Source organism: Myodes glareolus, chromosome 13, assembly GCF_982192425.1.
Source record: "Myodes glareolus chromosome 13, mMyoGla1.1, whole genome shotgun sequence".
Lineage (NCBI taxonomy): Eukaryota > Metazoa > Chordata > Mammalia > Rodentia > Cricetidae > Myodes > Myodes glareolus.
Genome location: NC_142038.1, coordinates 30233747 through 30248790, shown reverse-complemented (window position 1 = coordinate 30248790; position 15044 = coordinate 30233747). Strand labels below are relative to the sequence as shown.

Sequence of the window (15044 nt, the reverse complement as noted above, 5' to 3'; positions counted from 1 at the left end):
AATGTTTATTTTTAATTGTATCAGATATTATTTATTAAAAAACTGAATTCAAAGAATTCAGTGTGAATACTTTTATTTTCCTAGCCTTCTTGGACACTTGGGCCCAGGCACCAGGCTTGTGAAGGTAAAGTCTGCAGGGGATAAGAAAGCTGAGTGTGACCGGAAACATTGATTAAAAGGAGATGGCAAGTTTGAGTGACTCGTTACAACCCAGGGACTGGATGATTGGCCGGTTGGACTGACCTCCTCCACCTATCAAAATAGCCTCCGTAAATTTGAAAGTTAAGTTAATGTGCACACCTGTTCCATGTCACACATTTTATCCCTTCCTGGGTGGAGCACATCTGGGCAGGTTCCTCCGAGGGTGGTGTGGTGCAGCAGCCTGTGGTCCTTGTGTCTGCTCGTACTCGTAAGGAACTTGTGTCTTGCTGTGTCAGGCACAGGAGGATCTGGTGTTTGCCACAGGAAACCTGAGTTACTTGGGTGGGAGTCTCTGCCAGGGTCTCCTTGGCCCTGTGGCACACTAGTGGAGAAAGCACCTGATTGTCACTGTAGACTTTGGTGGGTGGTGGCGGTAGTGGAAGTCTGGGACTGCATAGCTGGGAGGGCAGCACAGATCTCTGCTGCTTTTCCACCTTGGTTGGTTTGTGTTACCATTTAAAGCCTAACTCAGGGAAGGACCATTTTGTTTTATTTATGCATATTCCTCTTTACTGTTATTTTTTTTGTCTGTTTTTGATGATTGGCTGAAGTGTTTAGGCATTTAGATGGTGTGACCCCAGAGTAATTTGAAAAGGGATAACTTGAATAAGGGTATGATTTTGACTTCTAAAATGTCCTTTTTTCCTCCGATATAGCTACTATCCTGTATTCATCTCATCCTCTAAGTATTCTGTTCTCCATGTTTGTATTTGTTAGTTTCTTTGCTGTCTCTTTAGGTCACTATAAGGTTTGATTACAATATAAAAGGTGTACCAATTAAATTGTAATAAAACCGAGACTTATTTCATAGGTAGAGTATGAGAAAGGTTTTCAGTGTAGTAATCCCTTGTCTTTTATTAGGGTCAGTGGTATTGAATAGATCTTGTCAGGAGAATGTACTGTATGCTTTCCATTTCATATGATTTTGACCTACTAAAAAACTAAAAGCCATCTATATCCAACTTCCTTTCCAACATTTCATCTTTAATGAATAGCCATCGTAGTATATTTGCTAAATGAATGCCTTCTATTTCCTTCCTGCTTACTATGTAAAGTAATATAGTAGTTGATGGTTCATTTTTCATAGGTGCTGCTAAAAGGAAAACTTGTTCCTCTTAAATATGTATCTCTTAGCCTAAAAGCAGACTTTCATTGTCCACAAAACCGACCAAAACTTAATCTGTGTATTCACCTGCGATCATCGCGAGAGGAGTGGAGAGCGCTGGGACCCTGCCTTTGATCTTCCCTTATCGCCCGCCATGAATCAGAGCTTCTAAGAAGTAGCCAGAGTGGATGGCCACACCAGTGCGTGTAGTCCAGGAAAGCTTAGCCTCACTCGCATAGGGTCAGCGGGCTAAACTTTCTCCTTCTGAAGAGTAGCCAGAAATTGAAAAGGCAGGTCACCTAAGGACAACTTTCCCACTAACTGCTGACTAATAATAATAACTGCTAATAATAATAATAATAATAACTGCTGAAATGTCTTTCTACAGATTTGACTGTCACACTTGAACTGTGACATTGACGCTTAAATTATGGTGTATCAGTTAATAGCCAAAAAACAGGCATCTCACTTGCTTTATATATCTCTGTCATATTATCTAGAGAGCCTAAAACCTTCCAGGATATGATATTGATGGATAGAAATTATTATCTTCATTTGTCCAAGGAAACCAGTTCTCAGAGAGGGAATATAACATAAAAAGTAATGTGTGGGCATTGAAAAAAGTTCCGTAGCCTTTGACAGGGCTAAACGTTTACTGGAGGCTGCGTTCAATATGAAAAGGTCCTCAGTGATGGTAGGAGACATACCTTTTTCATTAGTCTGTATTGAAAAGAAAATACGCTTTTAAAGATGGCTTGCAAGTCCCTAGCATGGTGACTGATAGTGTGTTAATATCTGTGTGCCTTATGAGTCAAAGGATATGGTTATTATTTATGCCCAGAAAGCTGCTTTTGCGAGTGTAAAATCTACACAGGGAGAACATCCGAGTTACTTGGAACTCCTGTTGCCCATTGGCACCACTAAGGTACTGGCTCATTTCCCTACTTAAAAGGTATTGATGTTCGGCTGGCTTTAAATTACTCTAGAGACAGTGTTGTGGTAGCTTCCTGAGCCCTAAAGAGACTATGACACAGCTTTGCCCCACTGTTCTTGCTAAACACCCCTTCCCAAGCTACAAAAGTATAGTTTATTATCTTTGCCTAAAATCACCAAGTAAAGATACTTTTTCTAAAAAAATAAAGTAAGTTTGTACTAAAAGTGAATATGTGTTAATAAACATCGCCTAAAGTCTGTTTTTATAATAGTGTTTCCACTGTGCTAAGGAACTGCACTCCTCAGCGTTAATCCCTTCCCTGGTGCAGGGAGGGGACCTGTGACAAAAATAGTTTTTGTAGGTAAATGTGGTTACACATGTCTATAATCCTGCACACGGGAGGCTTCAGTAGAGGGATGGTTGAGTTGGCAATTAGCCTGGACCGTTTGAACTTGAGGACCAGAGTCCCCATACCCCCAGTCATTGATGTGTCTGTAATACCGTGTTCCTTACTTAGGGGAGATGGGAGGCAGAGACAGTCCCTGGAGGCTTGTGAGTCAGCTTTACTACTTCTGTGAAGTAGCAAGCAAAGAGACCCTGTCTCAAGTCAGGGACCTGCATCCTGATACCAGTGTATCCTCTGACTTTGTCCATGGTTGAGGGGGAGCTTTGAATCTACAAGACAAACAAACAATACCCAGTCCACAGAAAATTCTTCCTTTTCCTACTTACTGCAAAGAAACAATAACCATGGGAGCTAGAATTCTTCCATTCTTGTCTTTTCTGAATCTTTAGAAACACATCCTGCCCATGTTTTCTCTCTGTATGTTTCTCTTTGTTCCCATGCACTCACCCACTGGCTGTTTATCCCTGGCCCCTCTTCTAAGTTCCATTCATGAATTTTTAAGCTGCCTGATAGATTCTCTTGTCTCTTGGCCCCCTTATTCTACACTTCATTTGTATGTTTTTGTTTGTTTGTTTTTCATCAATTTCCTTTTAAACAGAATCTTGCTTTGTAGCCCAGGCTGAATTTAGATTAATAATCTTCTTGTAGTCCGAGTACTAGAATTACAGACATGCTGACATAGTCTCTTTAGTTGTTTTATAAGAAATCCTTCCAGTTACGATAGGTGTAACATCCGTCTGCCTTCCGTTATTTCCTATCTCCCTCTCTTGTAAGTTTATTTCCATTGTGACCCCACACTCAGAGTCACTGTGCTACTTTTTTCAGAGCTGTATTTCCTAGAGTAATGCTAAATTAATTTATCTGCCTTCTAATATGCCACTAAATAGTTTTTACTTTCCACCTACTATTGTGGAAAAGATAGAAAATACTGAAAATTGTTATTTTTGTACCTTTGTCTTGGCCTAGAGTATTTAACTTCATATGTGAACTTTTATTTACTTGTGATGTTTTTATGTAAATTTTTGTCAAGGTGGATAGAGTGTCATTCCTGAGATTTTCTTGTTCCTTGAAAGCTCATATATTAAACAAACAACTCAAAACTGAGTCTGGAGCTCAGTAGTAGAGCCTTGAGTTGAATACCCAACATCACCAAAATAAACAAACTCTGGTTTCTTTTTATTTTGGGAAATTAATTTAGTTCCAATCCCAGTTTCATCACACTTCAGTCCATTTATTCAGCCACAAATAGCACAGTTATTTGATTAGCTTTTGATGTTTGGATGGTTGGTTGGGGTCAGCCTGGTGCTCAGTCAGGGTGCATGCCTCAGACTCCCAGCAGCCTCCTATTGTAGCGGCCCCATAACTGCTGAGGGTGCAGGTGTGCACCACTGCACCGAGCTTTAGTTGTATGCTGTAGTTTGGAGATTAATACTAAAACTTTTAAAAGGAGGTTTGCTAGAGGGTGATTAGGAAGGTAACTTTTTGTTTTCTGTGAACACATCACTAGTTTTCTAAAGTAATATTTCATATAAGCTAGAAAATACTTGCTTTTGAACAGTATTTCACAGTGTTCACACTGTGGTAGAAACCAGCATAATTGCTAGACCTTCAGCTTGCATGTGAGATTCTGATAAGCACCCACAACAGAAATTTTAGGATGCCTGCATACTTTTGCATTGCTCAAAAGACACCCACATTGCACTTTAGCCTTGGGAAAAGTGGCTGATTAGGGACATACATATTCAGTTTCTAAACAGAGATGGAAAGAGAAGCCTTTTCTATGCATATTATGGGCTTTCTATTGCAGTGTGAAAACTCAGGACTTTTCCCTTCAAGATTAATAAATTGATAGACTTGTTTCCTTTTATGACTTTATTTGAATAGTTGAGCAGCTGGGGGGAATGGTGAAATCTGGATTAAGAGTTTCTATTTACTGTTTGGAATCAGCTTTGCCTCTCTGCTGTATGGGAAACATTTAACAATGGGAGTAAAACCCAGATGGGATTTTGATGCACTGACATCTGGTCACGTTGAAGAAAAACGAATTTCCCCATATTTCTGTTAAGGTTAATGACTGGTAGTTGCCGTGTTTACACCAGAGTCTACATAAAGAGAAGAACAGTAATAGGCTAGAGGCCAGGGAAAATTGGATGAGTATATAGATGTGGTTCTGTGGTTACATATAACTTTCCATAACTCATTTCTTTTCATTATTACATTCATAATTCACTTAATGATGTTAAAGCACTAAAATTAGTTTTAAAAGTTGGACTGTGTTCATACAAAAAAAATTAGTGCCCAAAATATAGCTGTGTTTTGTTCCCTGGTTTTGAGTATGGATTAAAACCATGGTGATGGCACTGAAGGTCATGTTGTTAGACTTAGAGCACACGTCTTCCGAGCCATTGCCTTCTACCCTGAGTTCTACAGTTTTCCTTAAGTCTTGGTAATACCAGTTTGGAGATGTCTGGCCCTGTGTGTCCCAATAAAGACTGAACAGATAGTGAGAACCACTGAGACATAAAGTAGAGAATAAGAAACTAGGAGCTACACAATTAGACATGGAACTTTACCTAAAAAAGAAAGACTAATAGCGAGAATGTACTGTGTGATTTCTGGAGAAGTCAATAGACCTGAGTGACTAAGAAGAACTTGTAAAATCAGTATAGAGATGGGGCGCTGAACGAATCTTAAGAGTCTTGGGAATATTCTGTATTGGTTGATGGGAAAGACTTTTAAGCCTGGCGGTTGTGGTGCACATCTTTAATCCCAGTGCTCAGGAGACAGAAGCAGATGGTTCTCTGATTTCAAGGCCAACCTGGTCTACAGAGCAAGTTCCAAGACAGCCAGGGCTACATGGAAAAACCCTGTTGTGAAAAATAAGCAAACAAAAAAGGAATTTTAAATTGTTAATGTTGATATTTCAGATGTGGGAAAGAATATGGCAGCTAGATGATATAAATTTGTGCTAAGGAGCCAAGGCCTGACTATCTGTTTGTCTGTCTGTCATCTTTGATGTAATCTTACAAAGATTACCTGGAACTGGGACAGGTTGGCCTTGAACTCACAGTCCTCCTGCCTTAGTCTCCTGAGTGTTGGGATTACAGGCCCATCCCACCACGTGTAGTAGCTCTGTCTGAAATTTTTGTCCCATCTGGATTAATCCTGGCGGGCAGCAGTCACTGCATACTTCAGATGCCACCAAAGTATAAAAACATTTGTTATTGTTATTTTCATTATTAGTACAAACTGGGTCAAGCTGTGTTGCCTATATTGGTGTCCAGATTTTGAACTCAGTCTCTGCTTTTTGAGTGCTTAGAATATAAGTTTGTACCACCAGGCCCATTTTAAAAATTGGAATCATTAAAATTGATTTATGTCATAGTGACACTTATTTTAGGTTTTCCTTTTACTTTATTGCTTTGATTATTTTAAGGAAAAATATTGAGCAACCTATCTTTATTATATTGAAATACTTGAGACAAGCTATTTAGGAAGAAAGGCTTATTTGGCTCCCAGTCGTGAATGCTGAAAGCCCAGACAGCATGTTATAGGCTTTGGTAAGGACTTTCCATTTACTGTGTCAATTTATAGGTGCAGTCCAGAAGGAGCACGTACAGGTGAGAGCATCACATCACCCACACCCAGGAGACCAGCTGGCAGGGTAGCTTCCCTGATGATGCAGGGACCATGAACTAGGCCTCTCTTTTTATGGTTCCACATCTCCAGTACCACTGTTGGGGACCAGACTCCCCATTCGTGAACCTGTCTATGTAAGAAGTAAACTATGTAATTTATCACATTTTATTCTCATAAGTCTTTGTCATCCTACATTTGGTTAACCATGTTTTGTTATGTTTGTTTTTTATCAAGTGATTCAAGATTATATAATTCTTAATTTGCATTCATGTTTCTTTCTGTAACCAGGAACCTTTTGAGGATGGCTTCGCAAATGGAGAAGAAAGTACTCCAACCAGGGATGCTGTGGTTACGTACACTGCCGAAAGTAAAGGAGTTGTGAAGTTTGGCTGGATCAAGGGTGTATTAGTATGTATGCATAGACCTTACTTATGGTTCCAGTCCTGTTGATTAGCAAACCTAGCTCATGTTCTCGAGAGAATTACTGGTTTTCTGCCTCACTGTTTGTTTGTGAATACTATGGAAGACCCAGTAATGCCTTGTGTGCTCTTTCTTTTGTGAGATTATGTTCATTAGGGGAGAAATGTTTGTTATTATACACATCATCTTGATAAGATTGGAAACTCACAAGTTTTTACTTTTGGTAGAGGGGGGTATTTCTATGTAGCCCTGGTTGGCCTAGAGTTTTCAAAACACACCGGGCTAACCTTGAACTCATCATTGTTTTGCCTTTGCCTCCCAGGTGCTGAATCAGTTGTAACAATGCACAAAGAGGAATACAATACAAATTAATATATGCTCACGTTGTGGAAGTATCATACTTAGTTTAAATTTTTGGGAATGGTGTGATCCGTTTGTGTTGGTGTACTTAGAATCCTTTACTCTGCCTTAACCATTCATGGCAGATGTTATCAATGCATAGGCAAAACTTATATGAGAAAGACAAATTGTAACTTTAAGATTTTAAGTCTTACCAGGTGTGGCCCAGGCCTTTAGTGCCTCCCAGCATTCAGGAGGCAGAGGCAGGTGGATCTCTGAGTTTAAGGCCAGTCTGCTCTCTATAGTGAGTTTCAGAACAGTCAGGGCTACATAGGAAAAAACCCTGTCTTCAAAAACAAACAAACAAACAAAAAAGAGTCAATAGTCTTAAAAATAGTCTTCTGTTGTGTTTCTGACAGTCTTAGTGAGCACATTTACTTTTAAACATACTTATATGGCTCTTACTGACATCATCTAACCTAAGCCCTCAGTGAGCCCTTTTGACAAACTTAAGGAAAAGGAGTTAGATTTCAAAACACTTTCGTAGTTTCAATCACATTTATCTTTTGACTTGTTTAATTTTTATTGCTGTGTCTTATTTTAATTGCAGTTCTTTATCTGTGATGTGCCCTTTTTTTCTCTCCCAGGTACGTTGTATGTTGAACATCTGGGGTGTGATGCTCTTCATTAGATTGTCGTGGATTGTGGGTCAAGCTGGAATAGGTGAGTGAAGCTTCACACCTCTTAATGTATACTGTAATAGCTGTGTGCCTTTCTGCAATTGCTGACTGGGCTATGTTGCCTTTATTATGCAGATTGCTACCATAATTGCCTTTCACAATTTTGACTTTATTTCTCAAAATTGAGATTAGAATTAGATAATTTATGGCCTGTGTCTTACTTAATAACTTATTTCTATTGAGAAACATCATGACCAAAGAAACTGACATAAGAAAGCATTTAATTGAGGGATTGCTTACAGTTTGAGAGAGTGAGCGCATAACCATCATAGTTGGGAACATGATGGCAGGCAGGTAGCATGCAAGACACTGGAACAGTAACTGAGAGCTTACTTCTGACCCACAAGCAGGAGGCAGACAGAGTGAGCCTGCTGTAGTCCTCTCCCAGTAGCGCACTTCCTCCGAGAAGCCCACACTTCCCAATACTTCACACACAGTCCACCAACTAGAAACCAAACATTCAAAAATGTGAACATACGGGGGCTATTCTCATTCAAAACACCACAGTCCATATCAGTGCTTAACCCTGCTAGTTCTCGGAAGTGGCAAGTTTAGGAATAGAAGGCTAATGGTTTCTTTTTCCTCCTTAAAGGTCTCTCCGTCCTTGTAATAGTGATGGCCACTGTCGTGACGACTATCACAGGATTGTCTACTTCAGCAATAGCTACCAATGGGTTTGTAAGAGGAGGTGAGCTCCCCTTGCACAGGCCCAACCTGAAAGACACATTCGTGCTTTTTAAGTCTCTGTGCCTTCCTCTGCCCAGAACCGTTACCTGTTCTGTATATCGAATCTATGTTCTTGAGAGCTTGTACTTGGCTGACCTTGCTTGAGTTCTGTTGATCTCAGTCTCATCATTCAGACTTGTGTTCTTCTGTTGCACACATCAGTCTCTTCCCATCTACAGTGGAATACAGTCTAAAGTAGGCAGCCGCCACAGGTACCAAGATGAACACCATGTAAAGTTAGTTAAGTTTACTGCTGAAATTAATATGAACTAGCCTATTCTATGGACTAGATAAAGTGTATTTTACTTGTACTTCAGTCAGTCAGGTAATTTTGAGCACTTTGGCACATGCTGGGTTTGTACCAGTGTCAGGCAAGGTCCAGTTTTCTAAAGACTTAAGATCATATAATAAATAGTAGTAGTCATTGTTTGACACCTAGGGACTGGGAATGATATCATGGTTCTGATATACATTATCTCGATGAATGCAACGTTGTTTATTACTGCCATCATTTGTATGACTAATGAGACCAGATAGAAAACAATTTATGTGCATGCTTTACTATAATTTAAACTTGATGGGGATTATGCAGCTTGGTCTCAAATGACCAAAAATGTATTTTTTTAAAATAATGAAAGTCTCATTTTGTATCAGTAAGATCAAAACACTGAAATTGAAGAAAACTTAACATTTTCCACTATGTGACAAGAAGCACTGTCTTAATAAAATCAGGCTATATTAGTGGTCAAGTTTTTGTCTTTAAATCCATTGTGTAACTATGGATGGCTAGTATTTATTACCAAGCAGGAAACTCCATAATTCTTTCCTGTGAGGTATATTCTTTAAAATTGAAACTTTCAGATCAATGAAATATCTGTAGAAACTACAAAGGGAGTTCTGAAGTTCCTGTTTTATTAATGAAACTTGCAGTACTACAATACATCCCGTAAGCATGAGCTGCTCAGATGCCTGTCTTCTGGAGTATTTCTTCTGAAAATACACTCATTCTTGGCTGAATCTGTTTTGTGAGTTCCTTGGTATAATTAAAAGAATTGCTGGCATTTAAAACCCTAACTTTTTCATTCTTTTTCTTAGGAGGAGCATATTATTTAATCTCTAGAAGTCTAGGGCCAGAATTTGGTGGTGCAATTGGTTTGATCTTTGCCTTTGCCAATGCAGTGGCAGTTGCTATGTATGTTGTTGGATTTGCCGAAACTGTTGTGGAGCTGCTTAAGGTAATTGGACCTAGTCATTGGCTTACCAGATCTTCACTGAAAGGATTCACATGTACACATACTTAACCTATTGGTGAACTTTTTAAAAAATGCTACTGACATTATTAACTCTTATAAGTAAATTTTCTTATGTAATAGGAACTCTGTGGTTTTGACAATAACATGAAGGTTTATTCTTTTTCCCTTTTATATCATAAAAGAACATTAAAGCATGGGTTCACTAATCATACCAAACACAGAATATATTTCTGTTGTGTCACTTTATAAAACCTAACTGTACCAGCCAGATTATAATTTCCTTGATTAGTAATTCCTCTTCTTGGTGTATTGGGTCCATATCAGATGTACTAGCATTTGTAATTCAATTAGATATATAAGGTAACTGAATAACAACTAATGGTAATTAGTGCTTAGTTTTGAGACAAGGTCTTGCAGTGTGACTGACTGGGAGTGTGTAGTATAAACCAGGCTAGCCTTGAAATTTTGATAGTCCTTCTGCCTCCGACTCCTACATGCTGGGAACACAGGTATACACCACCATACTCTGTCTATTCCCTTAATAAACACTGAATGTCTATAGCTAAGGAGCTGTTCATTGTGTTTCTCTTTTGTAGGAACATTCCATACTTATGATAGATGAAATCAATGATATCCGAATTATTGGAGCCATCACAGTAGTGATTCTTCTGGGCATCTCAGTAGCCGGGATGGAGTGGGAGGCCAAGGTAAGTCGTGGCAGAGCATCTCTAAGCATTTGCTCCAAAAACTCAAGTTTTGAGAAACTAAAACTGATTTTCAGAATCTAGTGGAAAGGAAGCCATTTTTATAGAAATCTATGATGTATAGGTTATTGGAATTTAAAATGATATTCTTGAAGATAACCCATTTTAAATTCAGCTGAACACTACTTTGCTCATTCATATGGCTGTTTTTGAGTAATTAAGAATTGCACCTAAGGCCATTGCATAATAGACTTTTTGTGTACCACTGCGTATATTCCAGTCCTTCATTTATTTACTTATGTAGCACATTGACTTTATTGAAAAGACCTACTTGGGTCACAGTTAATGTATAAGAATTCTTGCTGGGCCAGCAAGACAGCTGAGTGGGTAAAAGTACTTGTTACAGATGTCCTGTGGCCTGAGTTGGATTCCTGGAAGCCACAGGCAGGTGGAAGGAGAGACCCAGCTCCCTAAAGTTGTCCCCGGAGATCCACATGTGCACTGCAGCACATGTGGCTTCCTTTCCCATAGTAATCATATTTGAAAATACTTTCTAAAAAGTTTTGGTTGCGAACAGTATTTGCCTACCTTTTTTGAGTAGCTAAAGTTGGAGAAGAGTTTGTGCTCCTTGGGCTTTCTGCCCTCCCAGTGTCACTGTTCCCGAGTTCCCCCACTTGGCACGTCTTTCTGTCTTTCCTCCTTTCCTGCAGCAGTTGCAGGCAGACACACGCTGTGTTTGGACCTGCTCTGAAATTCGTGTTGATCACAAGCATATTCTACCTATCGGGACTTTAGTCTTGGTGGGGAGGGCTTTATAGAATGAAAAGCCTGTCATTTGGCTGGTAATATAACCATCTTTAGGACTTATTTTAGAAATGAGTGACATGATTCTACCCATAATTAAACATTCTCGGATAGTTTTGTTTGAGGCAGAGTTTTACTAACTCAGAGTTGGACTAGTCTCAGACTTGTGGTCCTTCTTCCTCAGCTTCCTGACAAATGGGAACTTCAGGCTCATGGCCGTGCACTGACTTTAAGAAAGTTCTTTAAGAGCTGTTATTTATGTAACAACATTTATTGAATATCTACTGATACTTATACTGATGCGTTGTATCCTTTAAGACATTTGGCAGAAAGGCAAAATGAGACAGACTGTCTATACTGGAGGAAAGTGCAGGAGACAGGCAGTCTGTAATGGAGGAGAGTGTGGAGCTAGACTGACTCTCAGGGTTTGGACCGTAGGCTCAGATCGTCCTCCTGGTGATTCTTCTGCTGGCCATCGCTGACTTTGTCATAGGAACATTTATCTCCCTGGAGAGCAAGAAGCCCAAGGGGTTCTTTGGCTATAAATGTAAGTATAAAGGATGGATACTTTGTTAAGAATGCAAATTACAGCACTCTGCTGTTAACTAGACTTAGTATATTTTAGGTATTTTATATAGTAATTAAGTTTGGTCTGGTGATTCACACTAATTTATAATTCAGTTTTGTCCTCTTTAAATAGGCTGTACAATTAGAGTAAAATTGCTGTCATTTTCATCCCTTTTTTTTTTCAATAATAGAAAAAACAGGGGGGTCAGTATAGAGAAGCCAGTGTTACTAAGAAGGAGGAGCCTGCAGGGCTCTCACTATACATCCAGTTATGTGTTTCTTGGTGATGGGGATGTGGGAAATGTATCTTTAGGTGATTTTATTGCTGCACAAGCATCTGAGGGTATACCTACCCAAACTAAGATGTCGATGACATCATAGAGTTATAGACCCCTTTATGTATATTGCCCATCATTGACCAAAATGTTACCTGGCGTGTGATTTTTTTTTTTAACAGAACAGTTTAAAAATGCTATGAATTGTGAAAGCAGACGAAAGTTGCCAAAATTCTGACTCTGAATACTATAGCTCATATCCACTAAGGGAAAGGGCAATTCAGGAAATTTTTCTTTGACATGATGCATAGATGTTTTTCAAGTTTCATGAGGATCCTAATAGCAACTGCAGGTTCCTGGTCCAGAATCAGTTGTTCACTTTCCTTTTTAAAACAAAACAAAACTGACTCAATATGTAATCCTCAGTCTCATTAGGCTTTCTCGTTTTGACAGTTTTCAGGATTGTGTGTGTGTGTTGGGGGGTCATCTTTCCAGCTGGGTTGTTTACATTAGCCAGATAAGCAGTGTGTCCTCACCACCCAGAATTGGGGGTCAGAGTGATCTCAGCTTTTCCCACTTTTGATGTTAATTTCTACATCTTTATTAAGGTGAGGACTAAGAAGCTTCTTGGTTGGGAAGTTGCCATTTTTTGTCAGCTAATAGATGATACTTTGAGACCGTACTTAGCCTTGCCCCCAGTTGACTTTAGCCGGGTGGTTTTATTAGTAATCCTTCAGTCTGTCACATCAAAATGACGTGGAGCACCATAGATTGCTCTGTCTTCTTTAGTCACAGTCTTCTCCTTTTTAAAAGGCTTTCCTTGTTGGCTGTCCAATGCTGTTCTGCGTGACTCGGTGACTGCTCTATTACTTCTCTTACCCCTCTGTTTCAGTTAGGGTTTCTATTGCTGTGATGAAACACCATGACCCAAAGCAACTTTGGGTGGATAGAGTTTATTTAGCTTGCACTTCCATATCATTGTTCATCAGAGAAGGAAGTTGGGACAGGAACTCAAACAGGGCAGGTACCCGAAGGCAGCTGATGCAGAGGCCAAGTACTGACTTGCTCCTCATGGCTTTCTCAGCCTGCTTTATTAAAGAACCCATAGCCACTTGCCCAGGGATGACACCACCTACTGGACACTGTAAAGACTTGTCACTCATGTTAGTTTAATAAAATGCTAACTTGCCAGTAGCCAGGCAGGAAGTATAGGTGGGGCAACCAGACTAAGAGAATTCTGGGAAGAGGAAAGGCAGAGATGGAGTTATCATCCAGATGCAGAGGAAGCAAAATGAGAACACTTTACTTAGAAAAGATACCAAGTCACATGGCTAAGCATCGATCAGAATTATGAGTTAATTTAAGTTGTAAGAGGTAGTTAGTAATAAGCCTGAACAATAGGCCAAACAGTTTATAATTAATACAAGCCTCTGTGTGTTTATTTGGGACTGGCTGTGGGACTAGGCAGGAGAGATTCTGTCTATAACTTACAGTGGGCTAGGTCCTTCCCCATCAATGACTAATTAAAGTCCTGCAGACTTACCTACAGCCCGATCTTCCGGAGGCATTTTCTTAATTAAGGTCCCCTCCTCTGAGATGACTTCAGCTTGTGTCAAGTTGACAAAACTGTGCTGCACTTCCTCTTTTTCCTTCCAGTGCACTCAGTTGTGTTCATCTATAGGCCCACCACCTGTATTCTTTATTTTGGTGTTATCTAGTCTCATAGTTTGAAGTAACTTCAGGAGATTACCTTTTTATTTTTTAATTGCTCCTTTAAACCATTTCTTTTAGTCTATATAGGTCTATATTGGAAGTGGGTATTGGAGAGTAAGGTGGAGGCTGCCTCCAGATCAGTGTGTTTCCTCTTATTTCCCTACCTCCTTTCTTGTGTTTTCTTACTTTGAAGTCAGGAAAGTGGGTCAGTGATCTATACTTGTAATTTTCATTTGAGTTAGTGATAACAGTTAAGTTTAGAGGTTCTTAAACAATTACTCATAAAAGGTATCAAAAGATAGGGCATATCCTAGATTATATCACCATTTTGATAGCAAACAATTTCATCAGATAATAGGAGAGCAGATACTGAGTTAGCATTAAGTACAAATGACCGATTGTGGGGAGACCGTATATACTAATTACTCTTAACTTAGGTTCTTTTGTTCTCATTTGCTGTCCAGCAACTGATGCAATGTTTTGTCCTCTGTAGCTGAAATATTTAATGAAAACTTTGGACCAGATTTCCGAGAGGAAGAGACTTTCTTTTCTGTGTTTGCCATCTTTTTCCCTGCTGCAACTGGTATTCTAGCTGGGGCAAACATCTCAGGTGATCTTGCAGTAAGTATTATAAAGTGTTGTATTGATTACTGATACATTAAAAATGCTCTCCATGCGTTTATTTTTATAGACTAAAAAACTTTCTTGTCTTCTAGGATCCTCAGTCAGCCATACCCAAAGGAACACTCCTAGCCATTTTAATTACTACCGTGGTTTACATAGGAATTGCAGTGTCCGTAGGTAAATAACCTTCATTTCTTTATACGGCTTAGAAATTTTGTGATGCTCGTAGCATATTTTCTGACTTTAACATTCCAAAGTAGTTTAGGTAAAAAGGCATAGAATCAGTTGCCTGTTTTAATGCAAAAGCCGCTAAAGGAAATCTAGTGGTGACTTACAAAGACATAAGACCACCAGATGCTTTGTGGGGCCCTTTCTGTCATTTATTTATTATACTAAATTAAAAATATATGTAAAATGGTACCTGTAAACTCACATTTTATTTGGACATATGTGCTATATTCACATATAGAAGTTAAGTTTTACACTTTAAAGTTGTAAAGATTTGGGAGGCCCAGCACACTTGTGCATTCACCTCTTTATGCTCATACAAATGTAAGTTCCGAGTTTGTTAATCTCATGGTAAGAGGGTTCCAT

At 39.2% G+C, this 15044-nt stretch overlaps 1 protein-coding gene across 2 annotated transcripts in view; it reads left to right on the top strand.

Moving 5' to 3' along the window:
* The window catches only part of Slc12a2 (solute carrier family 12 member 2), a 75768-nt gene that overhangs the window by 11556 nt on the left and 49168 nt on the right, over positions 1-15044 (top strand). For both annotated transcript variants that reach the window (XM_085699836.2, XM_048419190.3), the window contains exons 2-9: positions 6574-6693; positions 7692-7767; positions 8377-8472; positions 9606-9745; positions 10360-10470; positions 11710-11818; positions 14320-14447; positions 14543-14627. In XM_085699836.2, the coding sequence (XP_085555962.2) occupies positions 6574-6693; positions 7692-7767; positions 8377-8472; positions 9606-9745; positions 10360-10470; positions 11710-11818; positions 14320-14447; positions 14543-14627 (865 nt within the window). The remainder of the gene's footprint in view (positions 1-6573; positions 6694-7691; positions 7768-8376; positions 8473-9605; positions 9746-10359; positions 10471-11709; positions 11819-14319; positions 14448-14542; positions 14628-15044) is intronic.